Raw genomic sequence first — 18,393 nt, 5'->3', positions numbered from 1 at the left:
TTCCTGATTATTAACTATATATTTCACTGTTGGCATTTTAGATTCTACACTTTCTCTCCTGGGAAGTCAATATAAAAATGTCTTAAATTACCAACAAGGACAGAACTCTCAATCAGAAAGCTCTTGATTAAAGGCTCTTTAAAAACCTTAAAACTAAACTGTCACCATTCTGTTTTACTGCACCTCCATACCACAAGTCAACTCTGTCATCTGACAATGACATTGTTCGAATCCAGGGAGCAGAATGAGTGCCTGCTGGTAGCCTCAGCTTCTGTCAACCTAGCAGTTTGAAAACATGCAAATGTGAGTAGATCAATAGGTACCACTCCGGCGGGAAGGTAACAGTGCTCCATGCAGTCATGCTGGACACATGACCTTGGAGGTGTCTACGGACAACGCTGGTTCTTCAGCTTAGAAATTGAGATGAGCACCAACCCCCCAAATGGGACACAACTAGACTTAATGTCAGGGGGAAACCTTTACTATTACTATACTGAAGTATTTTCTCTGTAAGAAAAGCATTTGAAGACCTCGCCGGAATTTAATTGGGGAAGGGGAGAGTTCAGGAAAAGGAAATGCTTAGTGGCTGTCAGGAGCCCCCAAAACAGGAAAGGCAATGCATACAGCCAACCCTTTTTAGACTGTTATTTTAAAACAGTACGTATTTCAGGACCAGAAAGTAGAGCCAGGAGTCTGATGAAATCTGCAGATTACACTAAATTGGGAGATGATGAACACACTGGAGGAAGAACACCTTGGAGACTAAAGAATGAAGCTATACATTAGAAGAGGAATGAAATTAGATGCAAGTTGGAAGGGAATAAAAATGCAAAACTACTTCATCACATGGGGGAAAACCCACACAAAGAATAATCTACAATCCAGATGTTCAACAAATTGATGAAATCTGGAAATGTGAAAGAGGTTGAAGGTATTGTAAGCATGCTGCATAAAGTTTTCAAAGCGGCAAAGAAAGAAACCTAGTTTATCAGAGGAAAAAAGACAAGAAGGTGCAGATCCTTAAGACGACCTGTCCTAGAAAGTCATGAAAATCCTATTATGGTCCTTATGATTTACATGCAAATCCTACAGTTCTACTAGAGTCAGATGTATAGATCCCAAGCAGACTTCCTACCCTCTGTGTGCATTCCAAATGAACCGGGCTAAATGTTGTGGCCTTTCATTAATGCATGTCAGTTAGGCTTGTCAGTCTGGAAGTTGCAGCTTTATTTTACAGATAAGCTGGCAAAATCCTGTTTGAAAAGAAAGGCAAAATCTGTGGTTGTTAGAGAGGTGTGATAATGAAAGCCGCTGGAGAGATCCAGCCATTGGCATTCGCCCCCCCCCCCCCCCCCCCATTCGCATTTTATCTGTAAAACTGCCTGAGGGCTTACAAAGAGTTTACAAGGCGGGGAAGGAGGACTTGCAGATAACAGCAGCAAGCACAAAGCACTAAACTGAAATCTCCAAGTTATCCGCCTGAACCAAATCTTGAGAGAGTGGGGGGAGAGAGAGGGAGGGGAACACAGACTTGGGAGGAGGGCCTTGGTTCCTACAGAACAACATTGCCATCTAGCGTCAAACAACCTCATTCAGCCTTCTTCGGCATGCAGTCTGGGGGCTAAAAGCAACCAAGAGTGTTAGGCCACCTTAAAGACTAATCCAGTGGTTCTCAACTGTGGGTCCCCAGGTGTTTTGGCCTACAACTCCCATAAATCCCAGCCAGTTTGCTAGCTGTTAGGATTTATGGGAGTTGAAGGCCAAAACATCTGGGGACCCATAGGTTAAGAACCACTGGACTAATCAGTATGGATATTTTAAAGCACATTCATTTTCTTGTTTACACCTGTATCCCAATTCTTCTCCAAGGGGCACAAGAGAATCTAAACGATTCTTTGCCATATCCTCATTTTAAATTCACAATAATCCTTCGAGGTGAGTTAGACTTGAAGATAATAAGCCCTGGAAAAAAACCGGAAAAAAAGAGAAAAAAACTGGCTTTCTTCTGGTTTTTTTCCAAAGTCATTTTTCCCAGAAAAATTGTAAAGTGTGTAGAAGATGTTATTTTTCAATTATAAATAATATATCTATGACACGGCATTTAAACTATATAACATGAGGACCTTAATGAAATATTTCTGAGTCTTTCTGTTTCTACACACTTTCTTCCATTTCTTTCTACCTTCCCATCTCTAGTCAGACTGAAACAAAAGGCTTGGCCTAGTATGTTCCATGGTTCATTGAGGACTATAATATATATCTCAGTCTAGCACTCTCACCATACTGGCTCTTTGCGTCCTGGGACACAATAATTTATATTGTAGGGAAGTGGTTAACTCATGAATTAACCCTGTCTGCATTATCAGAAAATTTCTATAATAGGCAAGTAGATACAGAATCCTTTGAAATACGTAATGCTTCAAGCAGCGCAGAGATCTAAAGAATTAGGATCCCTTATGTGGTGGGAAAAAAATCATTTTGAAGGTCAGAAGGTTAGATCACATGCACATCAAAATTGAACTGCCAGAAATTTAGGGAGATAAAGTGTGTACCTTGAGCAATCAGTTGGTCTCACCTGCAAAGCCAAAAGGTGAGAAAAAATCTACGGTTCTAATCAGCAAATTGCTTGTCGAAGCTTTTAAATTACATATCATACAAAGCTGAGTTAAGTCTGGGTTCAAAACACACAATCTGCTGTTGCCATTCTCTAATTACCTTGTTTTAGAGCACCTAGTATTTACACAGCTCAGTGAATTGATGCAATGACATCCACTCTATATCTCTGTAACTTTCAGCCCTATTTTTTTATGCCAAATAGGGTGGGGATTCAGCAAATGCTTGGTTTCGGAAGCCATTATGGCTCTGGGGGTGTTAAACCACCCAATCAAAGAGTGTCAGGACAAAATCAGAGGATGAAACTTTGTATCCTGGATGCTTTCCAGCTCTGCAAACTAGTAAGCTTTGCCAAAATGCAGCCAAGGGCAGGAAGAAGCAAATCGTAACTGTGGGTTGATGGGTGCTAATGGCTGTATTCCTTCCTGCCAATGGGCTTGACTTGGCCAAACAATGGGTAGTAAAGGGTGTTTGACATGCCTGGAAAAGTGCACAGCACAGTGCTGGGAAACTTCCATAACCTTTTCATATGAATTCATTATTAAATGCACAGAGTTATTGTGAGGGGATTGTGCCTACTGCCTGAAGGGATTATGGGTGTAAATGTGCTTGTGCAACTTTGTGGGTTGAGGTCACCCATGGACTCTATGACTGGGACCCTCCTTGGCACTCCTGGGGTTGCAGGTATTGGGGGTTTAGGGTCTGTTTAGGGTTCCAATAATATAGGGATCTATAAATTCAAACTTGTAAATGCAATAAAATACAGCAATCACATAGTTAAAAGCTCCTTCCACAGCAGGTCAGTTGCTAAAGGACTACTTAAACAATGATGTACCTGCCTCCACCCAGAAAGAAGACAAGAGAGAGCCAGTTTAGCCTCCCCCAGATCCAGAGTTTGGATGATGCCACTGAGAAAACCCTCTCTTGCTGTGAGCGGCAGGACAGGTAAAAGGACTTCCTTTCAAATTGATTGACTGTAAAAGCACATCTATAAGCAGGATCAGGCAGGTACACGCCTAAGTAACCTGCAGCATTACATTGTAGAAACACATAATCTAATCATTTTCTAAACAGCAAGTGATATGAGGCTCTTTTCTAAATATACCCATCTCCTCACTCACTATAAACAAGTCTGTCCTTCACAGAGTCTTATCTCTGTCCAATCTATTTTTCTGTTAGCAGGCAAATGCAGAAGAGAATAAGATACCAAGAAAATCCTGGCTAGATGCCTGAAAGCAGGAGGGCAGAAGAATAAATCTGCTGTTAAGTGAAACTGACTTTTTATCTCTGTGTCTTCCTGCTGACAATAGATTAGGGGGGTTGATGTAAAAAATCCCCAGAGGTCCAAATCCAATTTGAAATCAAATGGAAAAGACCAGCCTGGGAAGGACAAGGATGAATTGGTTTCTAGCACAGAAACAAGTTTATCTCCAACCAATCTCTTAAAATAACTGCCTTGAGGTTTTAATAAGGGGGGGTCATCGTGATCCAATTTTAAAGCTTAGCAGGGATTCCAAGCTTGAATTGACCAATTTGTGTACGTTTGCACATCCATCGATAAACCAGTTGATGACAACGTGGGGGTTTGTGAGTTCCACACCAGATTTAGAATGGGGACAGGCCATTTCTTGATGTCTGGAATTTATATTCATTGAGACAGCTGCAACTCTGATTAACATACTATCACTTACAATGTGGTAGCTTTTCTTGTTCCATCTGTCAGAAACCGAAGTGATCAAGCACTCATCTGTTTGTCAGAATCCAGAATGACACGCCTTCTACTCCCCATAGCATTGCCACTGTGGACTACACAATGCTTTGGCTAGACAAAACCAAAATAGAAACCAGGCCTTCAATGTTGAAGGCTGTCTTAACCACAGAATTCATTTTAAAAGGCATTTACTAGGGATTTGGTTCCAATATCACCCTCACCCCTATGGATACCCAAATCCTTGGATGCTACAGTCCCATTAATCTACAATGGCACAATACATTTGATGTCCCTTATATATAATAGCAAAAACTAGGTTTGCTTTGCAGGCCGTTTTTTTTGGCGGGGGGGGGGGGGGGTATTTTCAAGCCATGGAGGATTGAATCTATAGATACGGAAGGCTTCCTCAATTTACCTATTCATCGTAAAAGAGCAACATTTTGTACTACTTTACTCAATTCTAACAAATACGATTGTATTTTTTACCTGAAACCTCTCTAGAAATGTCCTCCTGCATTACTTTCACTAGAAGGTGACCACAGAAACTTATTGAAGGGCCTAGAGATTCCAGGAGATAATATTTTCAAAGCTATGAATCCATTAACATTTTCAGTCAAATCCAGGAAGGGCAAGAAAAATAGAGGTGAACAACTGGCCCTGCAATTGGTGTCATCAAGAACAATTAGGCTTCCTAGACCATGGTCTACTTTTCCAGGAAGACTGGCTTCTGGCATGGGATGGATTGTAATTTAAGGGAGACATTTAGAAGATGGAACATGTCCAGAGGGGGAGGGCAACTAAAATGATCAAAGATCTGGAGAACATGAACCCCTATGTTTAGCTTGCAGAAGAGAAGGTTGAGAAGAGACATGATAGCCATGTATAAATATGTGAAAGGATGTCATAAGAGGGAGCAGATTTGTTTTCTGCTGCCCTTGAAACTGAGACTAGGAGCAATGGGTTCAAATTACAGGAAAGGATATTCCACCTGAACATTAGGAAGAACTTCCTGACTGTACGAGCTGTTCAGCAGTGGAACTCTCTGCCTCAGAGTCTGGTGGAAGCTCTTTCCTTCGTGGCTTTTAAACAGAGGCTGGATGGCCATCTGTTGGGGGTACTTTGTGCTTTTCCTGCATAGCAGGGAGTTGGACTAGATGGCCCATGTGGTCTCTTCCAACTATGATCCTGTGGTTCTATAATCAAATTTGTAAATTGGAGGAATTACTCTACTATACTGGGGTAGGTAGGATGTCCTTGCTTCTATGGCAAAGTTCAGTTGCATTTACTACAACAATTTCCCATCATTTCCTTCCCTTCTTTCTCCTTCTCTTCTTGATTTGTGTAAATATCTCAGGTTGCTGCGCTATTACTCCCTTGCTTGTGATTCTGGAATACTGCAAGTTTTTCCATCAGAGTTCATATAATTATGTTTTTGTCTTGCTTGACAAGTCATGAACTCCATCCACACTACCCACACAGTGTGAACCCTATGGCTTGAATCCTATTGTTAGTCCCAACTAAAATAGATCAATTGAATCAATGGGCTTTACTTATGTGTTGACTTGCCTGTCAAAAATTGATTTCATGGGTCAACCTTCGTTAAGACACACCAAAACAATTTAGGTATCAGAATGGTGGGCGTCATCTTTTTTATTACCTTCACATCTCAGTTAAGAGATTTCTATCTCCCCTGAGAAGCTTAATTCCTTAACATGGAAGTGATTAAATCATCTAGGAAAGGGGGCTGTATTCAATCTAACAGACGTTTGCACAAAGCCATTTTCAAGGTCGACGTTCTGATGCCTTTCTATCTGTCCTCTTCCTTCCAAGAGCAGGCACTCATACACACACACACTCCCCAGAGCTTTACAGAGCTCAGTATTCGCTGAGATTAAATGTCGAAAAAGCTCCCATCAAGCAATATTTTCAGATTTGATATTTTCTTGTCGGTCTCCTGGGGTTTTAATATGAAATCTTCCTGCACATTGTTAGTGGAAGTCATAAAGCATCCTGAATTATAGGCGGTTTTCTTTTAATGGGCACATTGGGTATTTTTTATTATATCTGGGTGGGGGAAAAACCCTGCCAAGAGTATCACCAAGTGCTGATGGGCCTAGCTTCCCTTGAGCAAAAGAGAAAGAAAAATCCAGACAAAGCGACAGGACTGGATCCCTTGGCTCTAAGCTACATTTAATGAGCTGTTTCCCCCTCCTGCTGGAGGCAACTGACACCCATTTCAAAAAAGAATGTGAGGCTTAAAAGCTGGAGGAGGAGCAAGATGGAACTTGGGCCTTAAAAGGGTTTTGCTGAAAAAATGGTTATAGAAAGGAATAGACACTGAATGCTGGGACCAAAAACATGTGATACAAGGACAGACTTTATGGAGACACAGAGCCTAGAAGCAGATTTTAGGCATGCCACATAGCTGGCCCAGATTCCAGGATTTCAAGCACCTACTACAAGGACATATAATCCAGTATCTGATCCCACATTGTCTAGTTTGAATTGAATTATACGAGTCTACACTGCCATATAATCCAGCTCAAAGCAGATAATTTGGGATCAGAAACGGGATTATATGATAGTATAGATCCAGCCTGAGAAACTCAGAAAACTGCAAAAACCACTCAGGGGGTTGGATGGACCATAACATATACTTTCTGAGGAGATGTCCAATCCTGGAGTACCATCTCTCCCATGTTGTAGGAACAACACAAAGTAGTTTGTATAAAGTTCCCCAGCGATTTACTGACAGAAGCAAAATTGGAATTATTTATTACCTCATACATGTTAACTGCTGTGCCACATACCATATATACTCAAGTATAAGCCGACCCGAATATAAGCCGAGGCACCTGATTTCACCACAAAAAACTGGGAAAACATTGACTCCAGTATAAGCCGAGATACCAATAAAATTACATTAATTGAGGCATCAATAGTTTAAATGGTTTTGAATCTTTACATCAAACTGTAATTTAAGATATGACTATTCAACTCTGGTTAAATCATTATTTTCATCATCTTCAATGTAAATGTGCTTATGTATCCTTTTAATAATAATAGAGTAAAATAATAAATGTAATAAGAATAATAAATGCAGTAAAATAATAAATGTAATAAACAGAGTAAAATAATAAATGTGTTAATAATAATAAAAATAGAGTAAGATAAATGTAAAAGTAACAACAATAATAGAGTAAAATAATCAATGTAATAATAATAATTAATAGAGTAAAATTATCAATGTAACAATACCAATAATGATAAAGATAAATAATAAATATACTTGAGTATAAGCCGACCTGAATATAAGCCCACCAGGACCCTCACCCGAGTATAAGCCGAGGAGGGTTTTTTCAGTCCTAACAAAGGGCTGAAAAACCAGGCTTATACTCGAGTATATACAGTAAGCCATAATTTAGGTTGTAAGCACTGTCACATCCTAGACGTTTATTTAATAAAGTCAGTTTAAGATATACCGTAAATCCCAGTTGCAACACTATACAAGATGTAGATACATAGTTGAAAAATTACATGTAGCATACATCAAGAGAAACAATTTTGACAAAAGAAAGCAAGTAACTTACCTCAACCCACAACAAAATGGGAACTATCATGTATGCTTTCAGAAGTGTGAATTACTAGGTTTTCTTGACAGAACACAACAACACAAAAGGTTTTAATCACCTACATGTGTTCATTGCGGTACGTGCTGAACATTATTCCTGGATCCTCCATCTCTACACATCCACTAACATTTTATTTACCTTGGTTAGTCTTGTCCAACGAAGTCAATTTAGTATGCTTCCCCCCGCTGGGCATGCGGCTGGATCCTAAATGCAACTGTCGGTGATCTGTGGATGTGAAGCAATCATCTAGGACCTCCAATTTCAATTATTTTCTGCTGTTAAATCTACTTTGTAGGACAGCTGGAAGTAAAGCAAACCCAACGTAAATACTCAAAGACGACAACATTACCAACTTTTTTCATTGCTGTGAATTGAAATAGTAAAGTAGCTAAGAAAAACGGGCACATGGAAAACTAGGGAGATAGGATGTTCACTACATCCTAAATTATGGGTTCCGACCCCTTAGCTTAATGTTGGGGGTTAAAAAAAATTACAACAGTAAAAGATTTCTGGATGTCACCTAAACATTTACATTAATCAGCAACAACTTTCAGTGTTTACAGTGGAGCCTACAGAAAATGCTTCAGTTGTACTTCACAAAAAGGGACAATTGGTCTGTTTAACAAGTCTTGCAAATTGATTAATTGACAGTAAATGCTTAATTTTTATACTATTTTGTATACCTAAATACTCAGAGTTGCATAAAAATTTATCAGGCAGAAAGGGGTAACAAGTGAAACAAATTTAAGAAGCCCTTATCTAGACTAGTCTTCTATACACAATACTTTTCATGTAGACAATTGTTCTTTTTTTTTTTATAGAGGAGCAGTCAATATTGCATTGCATTTTGTTTCTGACTTATGGTCAGAAATGGCAGGCATAGGTTTACCCTTTCTTTCTTAGCCAATATATTAGATATACTTACTCAGAAAGTATTTCCAGTGTGTTTGGTGCCATGTCTCTTCAAAGGGTTGTGTGAGGGAATGTGTCTATGTATATGTATATATTTACAGAGAAATAAATTTAACCCCAAATAAACTATTCCTAGGGCTCAATCTGGAGGCCCATGATACTGCAAATCTTGTTAACACTCCAGAGGTCCCAGTCTGTCTAATGCCTCTGAATCCACTTCTACTGTCCCTGCCATAAAACTACCTCAATGCAGTTGCCCACCTCTACCCCTGAAAGATTTAAAATCCCGTTTATTCAGAAGTTTACCCTCCTGTTTTCAATCAACGATAATTAAGTCTAGGCAGGTGTGTCTAGGACTGTAATCTTAGGCACTTACTGGACTTGGGCTCCACTGATGCCTAGAAATGTATATAGGATTGCATTATAAAAACATGGTGAAAGTGTTCACTTCTCTCAAATTTGTTTTTATACTATTATTGGTATTTATAATTACCTTTATAATAAAATTACTAAAGTGTTTTAAGAGAAGTGTGTGCTATTTTTAATGCCCAAAGTGTTTCACGGAACTTATTCCTGTGTAAACTGAAATATCAAAACATCACTAATGAGATAAATTAATAGTTGACATTTCCAATATTATAGTTGCATCCATTCACCTTTCTGTAAATATGGCCACAGCTGGCAATGTCTGCAGCAAATAATAATATAGTCCATCTCCAGAATACGCTGCAACACAAAGTTTGTCTACATTGAACCATCAGAAAGCAACGGCCTCACTCTTTCAACCACCCATAAGGACAATTTCAGATTTCGGAGGATTTCGGAATTCTGGATAAGGGATGCTTCACTTGTATCAACATCTTCCCTGAAGGAGTTTCAAAATAAGCATATCTACTTATGCTATTGTATTTAAACATGACCTCTCTTTCCCTTCAGGATAGTATGAAGATGATGTGTTGTACTTGCCGGTAGGTTTCATTTAAAAGAAAGGTTGTTTTTAAGTAATGCTGTCTTAATAAAAACGTTAATATTCAGAAAAAAATAAGCATATCTACTAAAGCAGCTGCAGTCAGTTTTGTTGGTAATTAACATAAGGCACCTGTAGGCCAAGAGTGTGGGAGCACAATGAGAAATAAATAAATATTCTGCCCCGAGTCCCCTTGGGGACATAGGGCAGAATACAAATAAATTATTATTATTATTATTATTATTATTATTATTATTATTATGCCAATTTAATAGCGGTGGCATGGGCTGAGCAGGCAAAAAGCCCCTTGTTCCTTTTCTACCTCAGACCCACAGGTTGAGAAGCACTGGTTTAAGCTGCTGTGGGGGGAAAGGAAGGGGCCTGGAGCTTACTTCTGGAACATAAGAATATTTCTGGAACATGGCCATACAGCCCGGAAAACATACAACAACCCTGGGCCTGGAGCTGTTAGGAATTGTGGGAGTTGAAGTCCAAAACACTTGGAAGGAGGGCCCAAATTGGCCCAGGCCTGGTTTAACTCCCTCAAGCCCCTCCCGCCTAAAATGGCCTATCCTGCTCTCTCTAGCACCGCCTTGTGGACTTTGCGAACCTCTTGTATTTTGTATTGGTTCCCAGTGCTTTGCCTCTTCGTCGGCGTCAATGGCTTGGAATTCATACTATTACCGCCGAAACACACACACAATAAGGTAAATTCTTGTCAAGCGTCGCCAAAGCCGAGCTTTCCGAGACACTAAAAGGCCTCGTGTCGCCACCTTTGGTTCCCTCAGGCGTCTTGGACTCGGTTTCCCAGAATTCCAAACCGTGCGCCAAGCTGGCAGAGGCTTCTGGGAGTTGAAGTCCCCCTAGAAACCGGAAAGGCGCTCCGTTTCCGCCTTCCTTTCTTCCCTCCTCTCTTGGCTGCTCGCTCCTTGTCCCCCCTCCCGTAGTGACGTCACAGCTCTGCCCAACCAATAGCCGGGCCGGAAAGCTCTCGGGAGCTCCGCCCCGAACTGGATCAGCTGAGGGCTGGAATGGTCTGTTGACAGGAGCGACGGCAGTTGGGCTTCGGTCTGAGAGGCGGTTGGCGGCGGGGAGGATGAGGAGACGAGCGGAAGGGCTGGCGGAGGCTTCCTTCGACGGCTGGGGCCGAGTTTAGGCGAGGCCTTCCTCCAAAGAAACAGGAAAGGCGGGGTTCAAACTGGGAGGGTGTTTTTTAAAAAATGTATTGAACCCAAGGCCTCTCCCTTCAGGCCGGTTTCTGTGGGGCCTGGAAATCAACCAAGCCAAGGAGCGAGGGAAGGCTTTGTCTGTCCTAGCTGTGAAGCCTTCATTCCAGGCTTCCTCGCTCTGGTCCTTCTATTTCAGGCCCCTTCTTTGTGCCACTTCTGTCCCTTTCTTTTCCCCTTCAGGCGTCAATCCAGATGGAGCCATTACAAACCAGAGGCCTGGCCCAGCCTCAGGAGCCGCAGGAGCCGCAGCCTTGGGGGAAACTCATCCGCTTGGGGGTCCAGGAAGCCGAGCTGCACCTCTTGCTCAAGAAAGAATGGACCATCGGGAGGAGAAAAGGTAAGCACCAGGCACCTTGTTGCGTAGAAGACGCCAGGAAGCCCGCGTCTCAAAGGGTTGCATGTGTGTCAACCTTCTAGAGCACTGCTGCTCAAACTGTGGGTCCCACCCAGCCCTCCAAATAATAATAATAATAATAATAATAATAATAATAATAATAATATAATACATCACACAGTCCTAGACACTTGGGAAGTGTTCGTCATAATAAAATAATAAAACTTTATATACCGCCCTATCTCCTCAAGGGACTCAGGATGGTTTCCAATACAACAGAAAACATACAAGTTAAAATCATACAGCAATTAGGACATAATGCCCCTTATAGCTCAAGAGAATTCTGACCGCCACCCATTGACACTTATCACTTACCCTGTTTCCCCTAAAATAAGACATCCCCAGAAAATAAGACCTAGTAGAAGTTTTGCTGAATTGCTAAATATAAGGCCTCCCCCGAAAGTAAGACCTAGCAAAGGTTTTGTTTGGAAGCATGCCCACCGAACAGAACCCCAGAGCATGCAGGATCGGTAAATGTACGTACCATAGAGTATTGTACTTGGAAATATTAGTAGTAACAAGAAATTCTTGATAGGATTCACAGTTTGTCTGGTTATGCTGGTTTGTGATGACAACTACTGTACAGCATATAATAAATGATCATTTTTTTGTTCAACAATAAATGTGAATTCTTCTTCATGGAAAAATAAGACATCCCCTGAAAATAAGACCTAGAGCATCTTTGGGAGCAAAAATTAATATAAGACACTGTCTTATTTTCGGGGAAACACGGTAGCAACAGCATACAGTGTTTACAGTGGATTCTGTCGGAAATGATGCAGCTATACACCACAAAGAAAGGAAAGTCGGCCTGTTTAGCAAGCCTTGCACGTGCAGATTTGTTATCAGCAAAGGTGTGATTTGTATACCAACAAACAACATTTATTACGGTCCATAGACCCATCAGAGAATGAACAGTAATGTTTTGTTGTATTTATGAATTTAGCACCAAAATATCACGATATATTGAAAACATTGACTACAAAAATGCATTGGATATCCAGAACCTTGCATAAGCGAGTCTTGGATAAGTGAGACTCTATTGTACCTACAGTAGAGTCTCACTTATCCAAGCTAAACGGGCCGGCAGAAGCTTGGATAAGTGAATATCTTGGATTATAAGGACTGATCAAGGAAAAGCCTATTAAACATCAAATTAGGTTATGATTTTACAAATTAAGCATCAAAACTTCATTTTATACAACAAATTTGACAGAAAAAGTAGTCCAATACGCAGTAATGTTATGTTGTAATTACTGTATTTACGAATTTAGCACCAAAATATCACGATATATTGAAAACATTGACTACAAAAATGCATTGGATATCCAGAACCTTGGATAAACGAGTCTTGGATAAGTGAGACTTTACTGTACCTATTTTATATATCTGTATGTACATGGGTCACATCAAAGTGTCACGTAGAAAGGGGTCAAGTCAAAAAGCTTAAGAAGTCTTGGCTTTTATGGCCGGAATCACTGGGTTGCTGTGGTTTTCTGGGCTGTATGGCCATGTTCCAGAAGCATTCTCTCCTGACATTTTACCCACATCTGTGGCAGGCATCCTCAGAGGTTGTGAGGTCTGTTGGAACTATGCAAGTGGGGTTTATACATCTGTGGAATAATGTCCAGGGTGGGAGAAAGAACTCTTGTATGTTTAAGGCAAGTGGGAATGTTGCAATTGGCCACCTTGATTAGCATTGAATAGCCATGCAGTTTCAAAGCCTGGCTGTTTCTTGCTTGGGGGAATCCTTTGTTGGGAAGTGCTACCTGGACCTGATTGTTTCTTTTCTGGAATTCTCCTGTCTTCTGAGTGTTCTTTCTTTACTGCTCTGCGTTTAGAGTTTTTTTTAATACTGGTAGCCAGATTGAAATCCACAAGCATGTGGACAGTTTCAAAAGAAAGGAAGAGACCATGAAAATGAACAAAATCTGGCTACCAGTATTAAAAAAAACAAACATCTAGAACAGGGGTCCCCAAACTAAGGCCTGGGGGCCACATGTGGCCCATCGAAGCCATTTATCCAGCTCCCTCCTCCATTGAGGAAGGCACGTGCTATTGTGGTTCAGTCTGATGATGAAGGGGATTTGGGTTTTAGCTGTTTGTTCCAGGAAATGTGGAACAGCAGTTGGAACAGCAGTTTGTCCCAGGCAATGTTGATGATTCAGAAATGCAGTCGGATTCGGGAGGTGCTGATTGCTTGGGAAAACAGACAGAACGGGAATGTGGAACGTTCTCAGTCTAGAAGAGATAAGGATGATTTTTTACAGGAGTCTGAGAATTGTCAACAAAGCCCAGATGGTAGCGAGGGAGATGGTAGCGAGGGAGCTGTTCGGCAGTGGAACTCTCTCCCCTGGACTGTGGTGGAGGCTCCTTCTTTGGAGGCTTTTAAGCAGAGGCTGGATGGCCATCTGTCAGGGGTGCTTTGAATGTGATTTCCTGCTTCTTGGCAAAATGGGGTTGGACTTCCAACTCTACTATTCTATGATTCTATGAATGCTTGTTAGGCAGGGATTCCAGGTTAAAGTTGAGATCGGGCCTGATTTGGTGCACAAAGGCAAAAGGGGGTTGGACTAAATGGCCTAAGGAGTCTTTTGTCCATTTGGCATGTTCTTTATTAGCACATCTTTGACGTGGCTCAGTATGGGCTCTGGATCTAGGAAAGAGGCATTTGTAGGTCGGTAGGCCCAACAAATGTTGCAGTGGGTCTCCTTACAGGAATTTGAAGATATGGGCAGTAGGAGTCATGCCCAGGTTGGAAAGGGCATTCAGAGCAACGTTTCCCCAAGTGATGCCATGTAGTGGCATCTACCAATGCAGTGTCCCACAGCTGTCATTTTTGATAAACAAGGTTTGCCCTTTGGATTTGCATTCTCAGAGTAAATCAGCAGCCTCTGTTGGCCGTCATGATTGTGAAATCTTCAGGAACTACCTAAAACATTCAATATTTTTTTCTTAAAGGTTGTGACCTGTACTTACCTGGCAACAAACTGGTGTCCGGGGATCACTGTAAAATAATAGTGGATGAAGAATCTGGTCAAGTATCGCTGGAAGATACCAGGTCAGCATTGCTTGACTCCTTCCTGTTTAGTTCCATTGCTTTTAGATCGTCCTCTCTTGATTTCAAAACAATGCCTTTCTGGGTTTTTTTTTTACTTTTTTGTGTCTGCATTGCACACCTAAAACTTGTTTTATTGTCACTTTCTAGAACCAACAAAATTAATATTTAATGGTATTAAGAATTTGTGGGAACAGGAGGGGATGACAGTTATAATGACTCATAGCTTGCTGTTAGATCTTTGGAGCTCCTGAGGTCAATATTGCATCCCCTCATTTTACCTGTTTAACCATTCTCTCTATTACCGCAGGTTTTTGTATGTCCACTGCCCTTATAGCAGTGGTTCTCAACCTGGGGTTCCCAGATATTTTTGGCCTACAACTCCCAGAAATCCAGCCAGTTTACCAGCTGTTAGGATTTCTGTGAGCTGAAGGCCAAAAACATCTGGGGACCCCAGGTTGAGAACCACTGCTTTATAGAGGGAGGTGCTCTGTCGTTTTTCAACACAAAATATTTTTCTCTGAGTATTCAAAGAATCTCCTGAACATGTAAAAGCCTTCCTTTGTCTGGAGCAGGTCACATTATTTTGCTATACTGTTTGGCACAAGGCTACAATGTTTGCTTTTAGAAGTAACAGTGTAAGATTTGTGAGAACAAACCAATAACATTCTTTCCCAGATTTAACAGCAATCAGAATCAGAGTGCTTTTCTGGCAGATTTAATAATAATAATAATAATAATAATAATAATAATAATAATAATAATAATAATAGTTTATTTATACCCCACCTCCATCTCCCTGAAGGGACTCGGGGCGACTTACAAGGGTCGAAAGATTTCAGCCGTTCTTTCGTTTGACTTTCAGTGTTTTTCTTTGTGTGACACGAAAACCCATTATTTTCACTTCTGATTTATTCTTGTTTCAGTAGGACAATTCACTTCTATCTGTGGTGGAACATTTCTGCTTTGAATCTTAGAATTTTTTTTTAGAGAGCTACAATTTAGCTCAGGCCACTGTTTCCTTTTCATTAGAACTGTAGACTAATCTGTCTTTCTGGCAGCAGAATGGGAAAGATTTGGCAGTATGTGTTAATAACAGAACAAATGCAAAATACTGGCAAGCAAAAAGTGTTCACCACTCTCAGACGGGGAAATAGCCCAGTTCTTGTTGGGATCAAGGATATTGTGAGGGTAGTGGGAGGCATATACATATAAGGAACTGTGTGGAGGTAGGAGACAGTCTGTTATATTCTTTTTACATAAGTTTTATGTAGTCAGGATCTTGGCCATGTCTCTTAATGTCATCAAGTTCCCAGTCAAAGGCGCAGGTGGAGATTTTCACCCCATAGTTCAACTCATGGGTAAGCATTTGAACTGGGGGAATTACTGTATATACTCGAGTTTAAGCCTAGTTTTTCAGCCCTTTTTAAGACTGAAAAAGCCTCCTTCCGCTTATACTCGGGTGAGGGTCCTGGTTGGCTTATATTTGGGTCGGCTTATACTCGAGAATATATGGTACATTTATTATTTTTCTCTACTATTATTGGCATTATTACATTTATTATTTTTCTCTATTATTGTTGCTACTATTACATTTATTTTACTCTATTTTTATTATTATTAATACATTTATTATTTCACTCTGATCTTATTATTATTATATGTATTATTTTATTCTATTTATTACTACATGTATTATTTTCTTGTATTTATTATTATTATTACATGTATTATTTTACTCTATTATTATTAAAAGGATACATAAGCACATTTACATTGAAGAAGATGAGAATAATGATTGGATCAGAGTTGGACAATCTTATGTTAAATTAGAGCTTTATGTAAATATTCAAAAACATTTAACCAACTGATGCCTCAATTAATGTAATTTTATTGGTATCTGTTTTTATTTCTGAAATTTTCCACTCTCGGCTTATACTGGAGTCAATGTTTTCCCAGGTTTTTTGTGGTAAAATTAGGTACCTCGGCTTATATTCGGGTCGGCTTATACTCGAGTATATACGGTACTTCTTTAACAGAACCTTTAGTACTTGAGGCAGAAATAATATGGCAGGAGTAGGGAATCGGTTTCTACACCACAAAAGAGAACAGTTTGAAAAACTACAGATGTTTTAATTTTAATTGCACTGGAAAGATTGCATCAATTATAGGTTACTAGCTGTGCCCGGCCATGCGTTGCTGTGGCGTTTTCTGGTGGTGTTGGTGAGAAATTGTTGAGCTAGTGGTGGTATTGAATGTCTGTTGTATGGTTGTCTTTATGTTTAGTATGCACACTGAAGTGGATTATATGGCAGTGTGGAGTCAAGATAATCCAGTTCAAAGCAGATAATATAAGATTCTAAATAGGTTATATAGCTGTGTGGAAGGGCCTTGAGTCTACATTGCCATATAATCCAGTTAAAATCTGATAATCTGTGGAAGAGGCCTAAGTGAGGCCTAACTGTGCCAGTCCCCTGGGCTGAGTAGGTTGCTAGGAGACCAAGTGGGCGGAGCTTAGCCTTCAAACTGGCAGCAATTGGATAAAAACTATTACTCCTCTCCCTGTAATTAGGACTTTATTTTTCTTTTCCTTTTTGTTGTATCAACCTAGAGCCGTGAATGATGGGTTGTGTTGTCAAATTTCAAGGTTGGGGGGCCTGCAGTTTTGTTGTTTTGTCCGCTGCCTTGATGCCATCACCCTTTTATATATATAGATGGTTATGATCATGGTTTTCTATGGGTACGTAGATGGTGACTGGTAGATGGCATATATTCTGTATCTCCAAAAGTAGAGCTGATAGGGGAAACTAGTGCCATTTTTGAATTAGTAGATCAAATATACCCAGAAACAGGTCTAAAGTATGAAACGCCCAAATGTGTGTTGGCCAGTGGTAAGCTGGCTGGGATTTCTGGGAGTTGAAGTCCAAAAAACCTGGAGGCCCAAATGTTAGCAACTACTATTTTAGTTGGTCAGGTTGATTTTATTACTCTAGTTTGTGTAAGTCTGCAGAATGTTCCCACCAGATGGCAGCAATGACATTTTGTATCTTCAGCATCCTCTCTTTAGACATTAATTGTGGAATATTATGTACACATCTTTAAAGATACAAAAGCAGCTGTTGTTTGGTATTTTCTTCCTCCTAAAAGTTAATAATAGTCATTATGCCTTTAACAGCTTCTAATTCTATTGATAGTTTAATTATAATGTAAACTTTTGTATGATATGATTTTTTTTAGCTACAGTAGAGTCTCATTTATCCAAGCTAAACGGGCCGGCAGAAGCTTGGATAAGCGAATATCTTGGATAATAAGAAGGGATTAAGGAAAAGCCTATTAAACATCAAATTAGGTTATGCTTTTACAAATTAAGCACCAAAGCATCATGTTATACAACAAATTTGAAAGAAAAAGTAGTTCAATATGCAGTAATGTTATGTTGTAATTACTGTATTTACGAATTTAGCAGCAAAATATCACGATATATTGAAAACATTGACTACAAAAATGGCTTGGATTATCCAGAGGCTTGGATAAGCGTGGCTTGGATAAGTGAGACTCTACTTTATTTGTTAGTTGCTTTCAGTTCAAGACTGGGGAAAAGATGGGCTATGAATAAATAAAAGTAGTAGTAGTGAGAAATGGCAGTTCTGTCTGGAAAGGGCGGGCTCGGTTAATATTTTGTTCTTTAATGAGACACTTCACAATTTAAAAATTTCTGCAAATCTTGTTATAAACTCTTTTCAGCAGAGCAGGAAAGAAGTTGGCCCAAGGTTACCCCCATGTGCCCATGGATCTTTTGCAGGGTCTATCATTTTGACCTCTAACGTAATTATTGGTGTGTTAAATATATTGTTTTGTTGCCGTTCTTGTATGGTCA

General features: G+C 40.1%; 1 protein-coding gene and 1 long non-coding RNA gene across 4 annotated transcripts in view; one reads left to right on the top strand and one right to left on the bottom strand.

Moving 5' to 3' along the window:
- Positions 1-10,848, bottom strand: part of LOC103280348 (uncharacterized) — a 48,082-nt gene extending 37,234 nt beyond the window's left edge. The window contains exons 1-3 of one of the 3 annotated variants that reach the window (XR_001730788.2): positions 10,446-10,848; positions 8,882-9,594; positions 8,095-8,256 (exon numbers count right to left, since the gene is read on the bottom strand). This is a non-coding gene — a long non-coding RNA (uncharacterized LOC103280348). The remainder of the gene's footprint in view (positions 1-8,094; positions 8,257-8,881; positions 9,595-10,445) is intronic. The other 2 variants (XR_010000003.1, XR_507306.3) reach the window with 2 other exon arrangements.
- A 28-nt stretch (positions 10,849-10,876) lies between these two features.
- The window catches only part of chfr (checkpoint with forkhead and ring finger domains), a 22,432-nt gene continuing 14,915 nt past the window's right edge, over positions 10,877-18,393 (top strand). Inside the window, exons 1-3 of the mRNA XM_062958566.1 lie at positions 10,877-11,017; positions 11,246-11,401; positions 14,420-14,519. Of these exons, the coding sequence (XP_062814636.1) occupies positions 11,257-11,401; positions 14,420-14,519 (245 nt within the window). The 5' untranslated portion in view covers positions 10,877-11,017; positions 11,246-11,256. The remainder of the gene's footprint in view (positions 11,018-11,245; positions 11,402-14,419; positions 14,520-18,393) is intronic.

The sequence above is a fragment of the Anolis carolinensis genome, chromosome X (genome assembly GCF_035594765.1).
Source record: "Anolis carolinensis isolate JA03-04 chromosome X, rAnoCar3.1.pri, whole genome shotgun sequence".
Classification (NCBI taxonomy): Eukaryota; Metazoa; Chordata; class Lepidosauria; order Squamata; family Dactyloidae; genus Anolis; species Anolis carolinensis.
The sequence above is the reverse complement of the archived record's forward strand: the minus strand, read 5'-3'. Positions and strand labels throughout refer to the sequence as shown.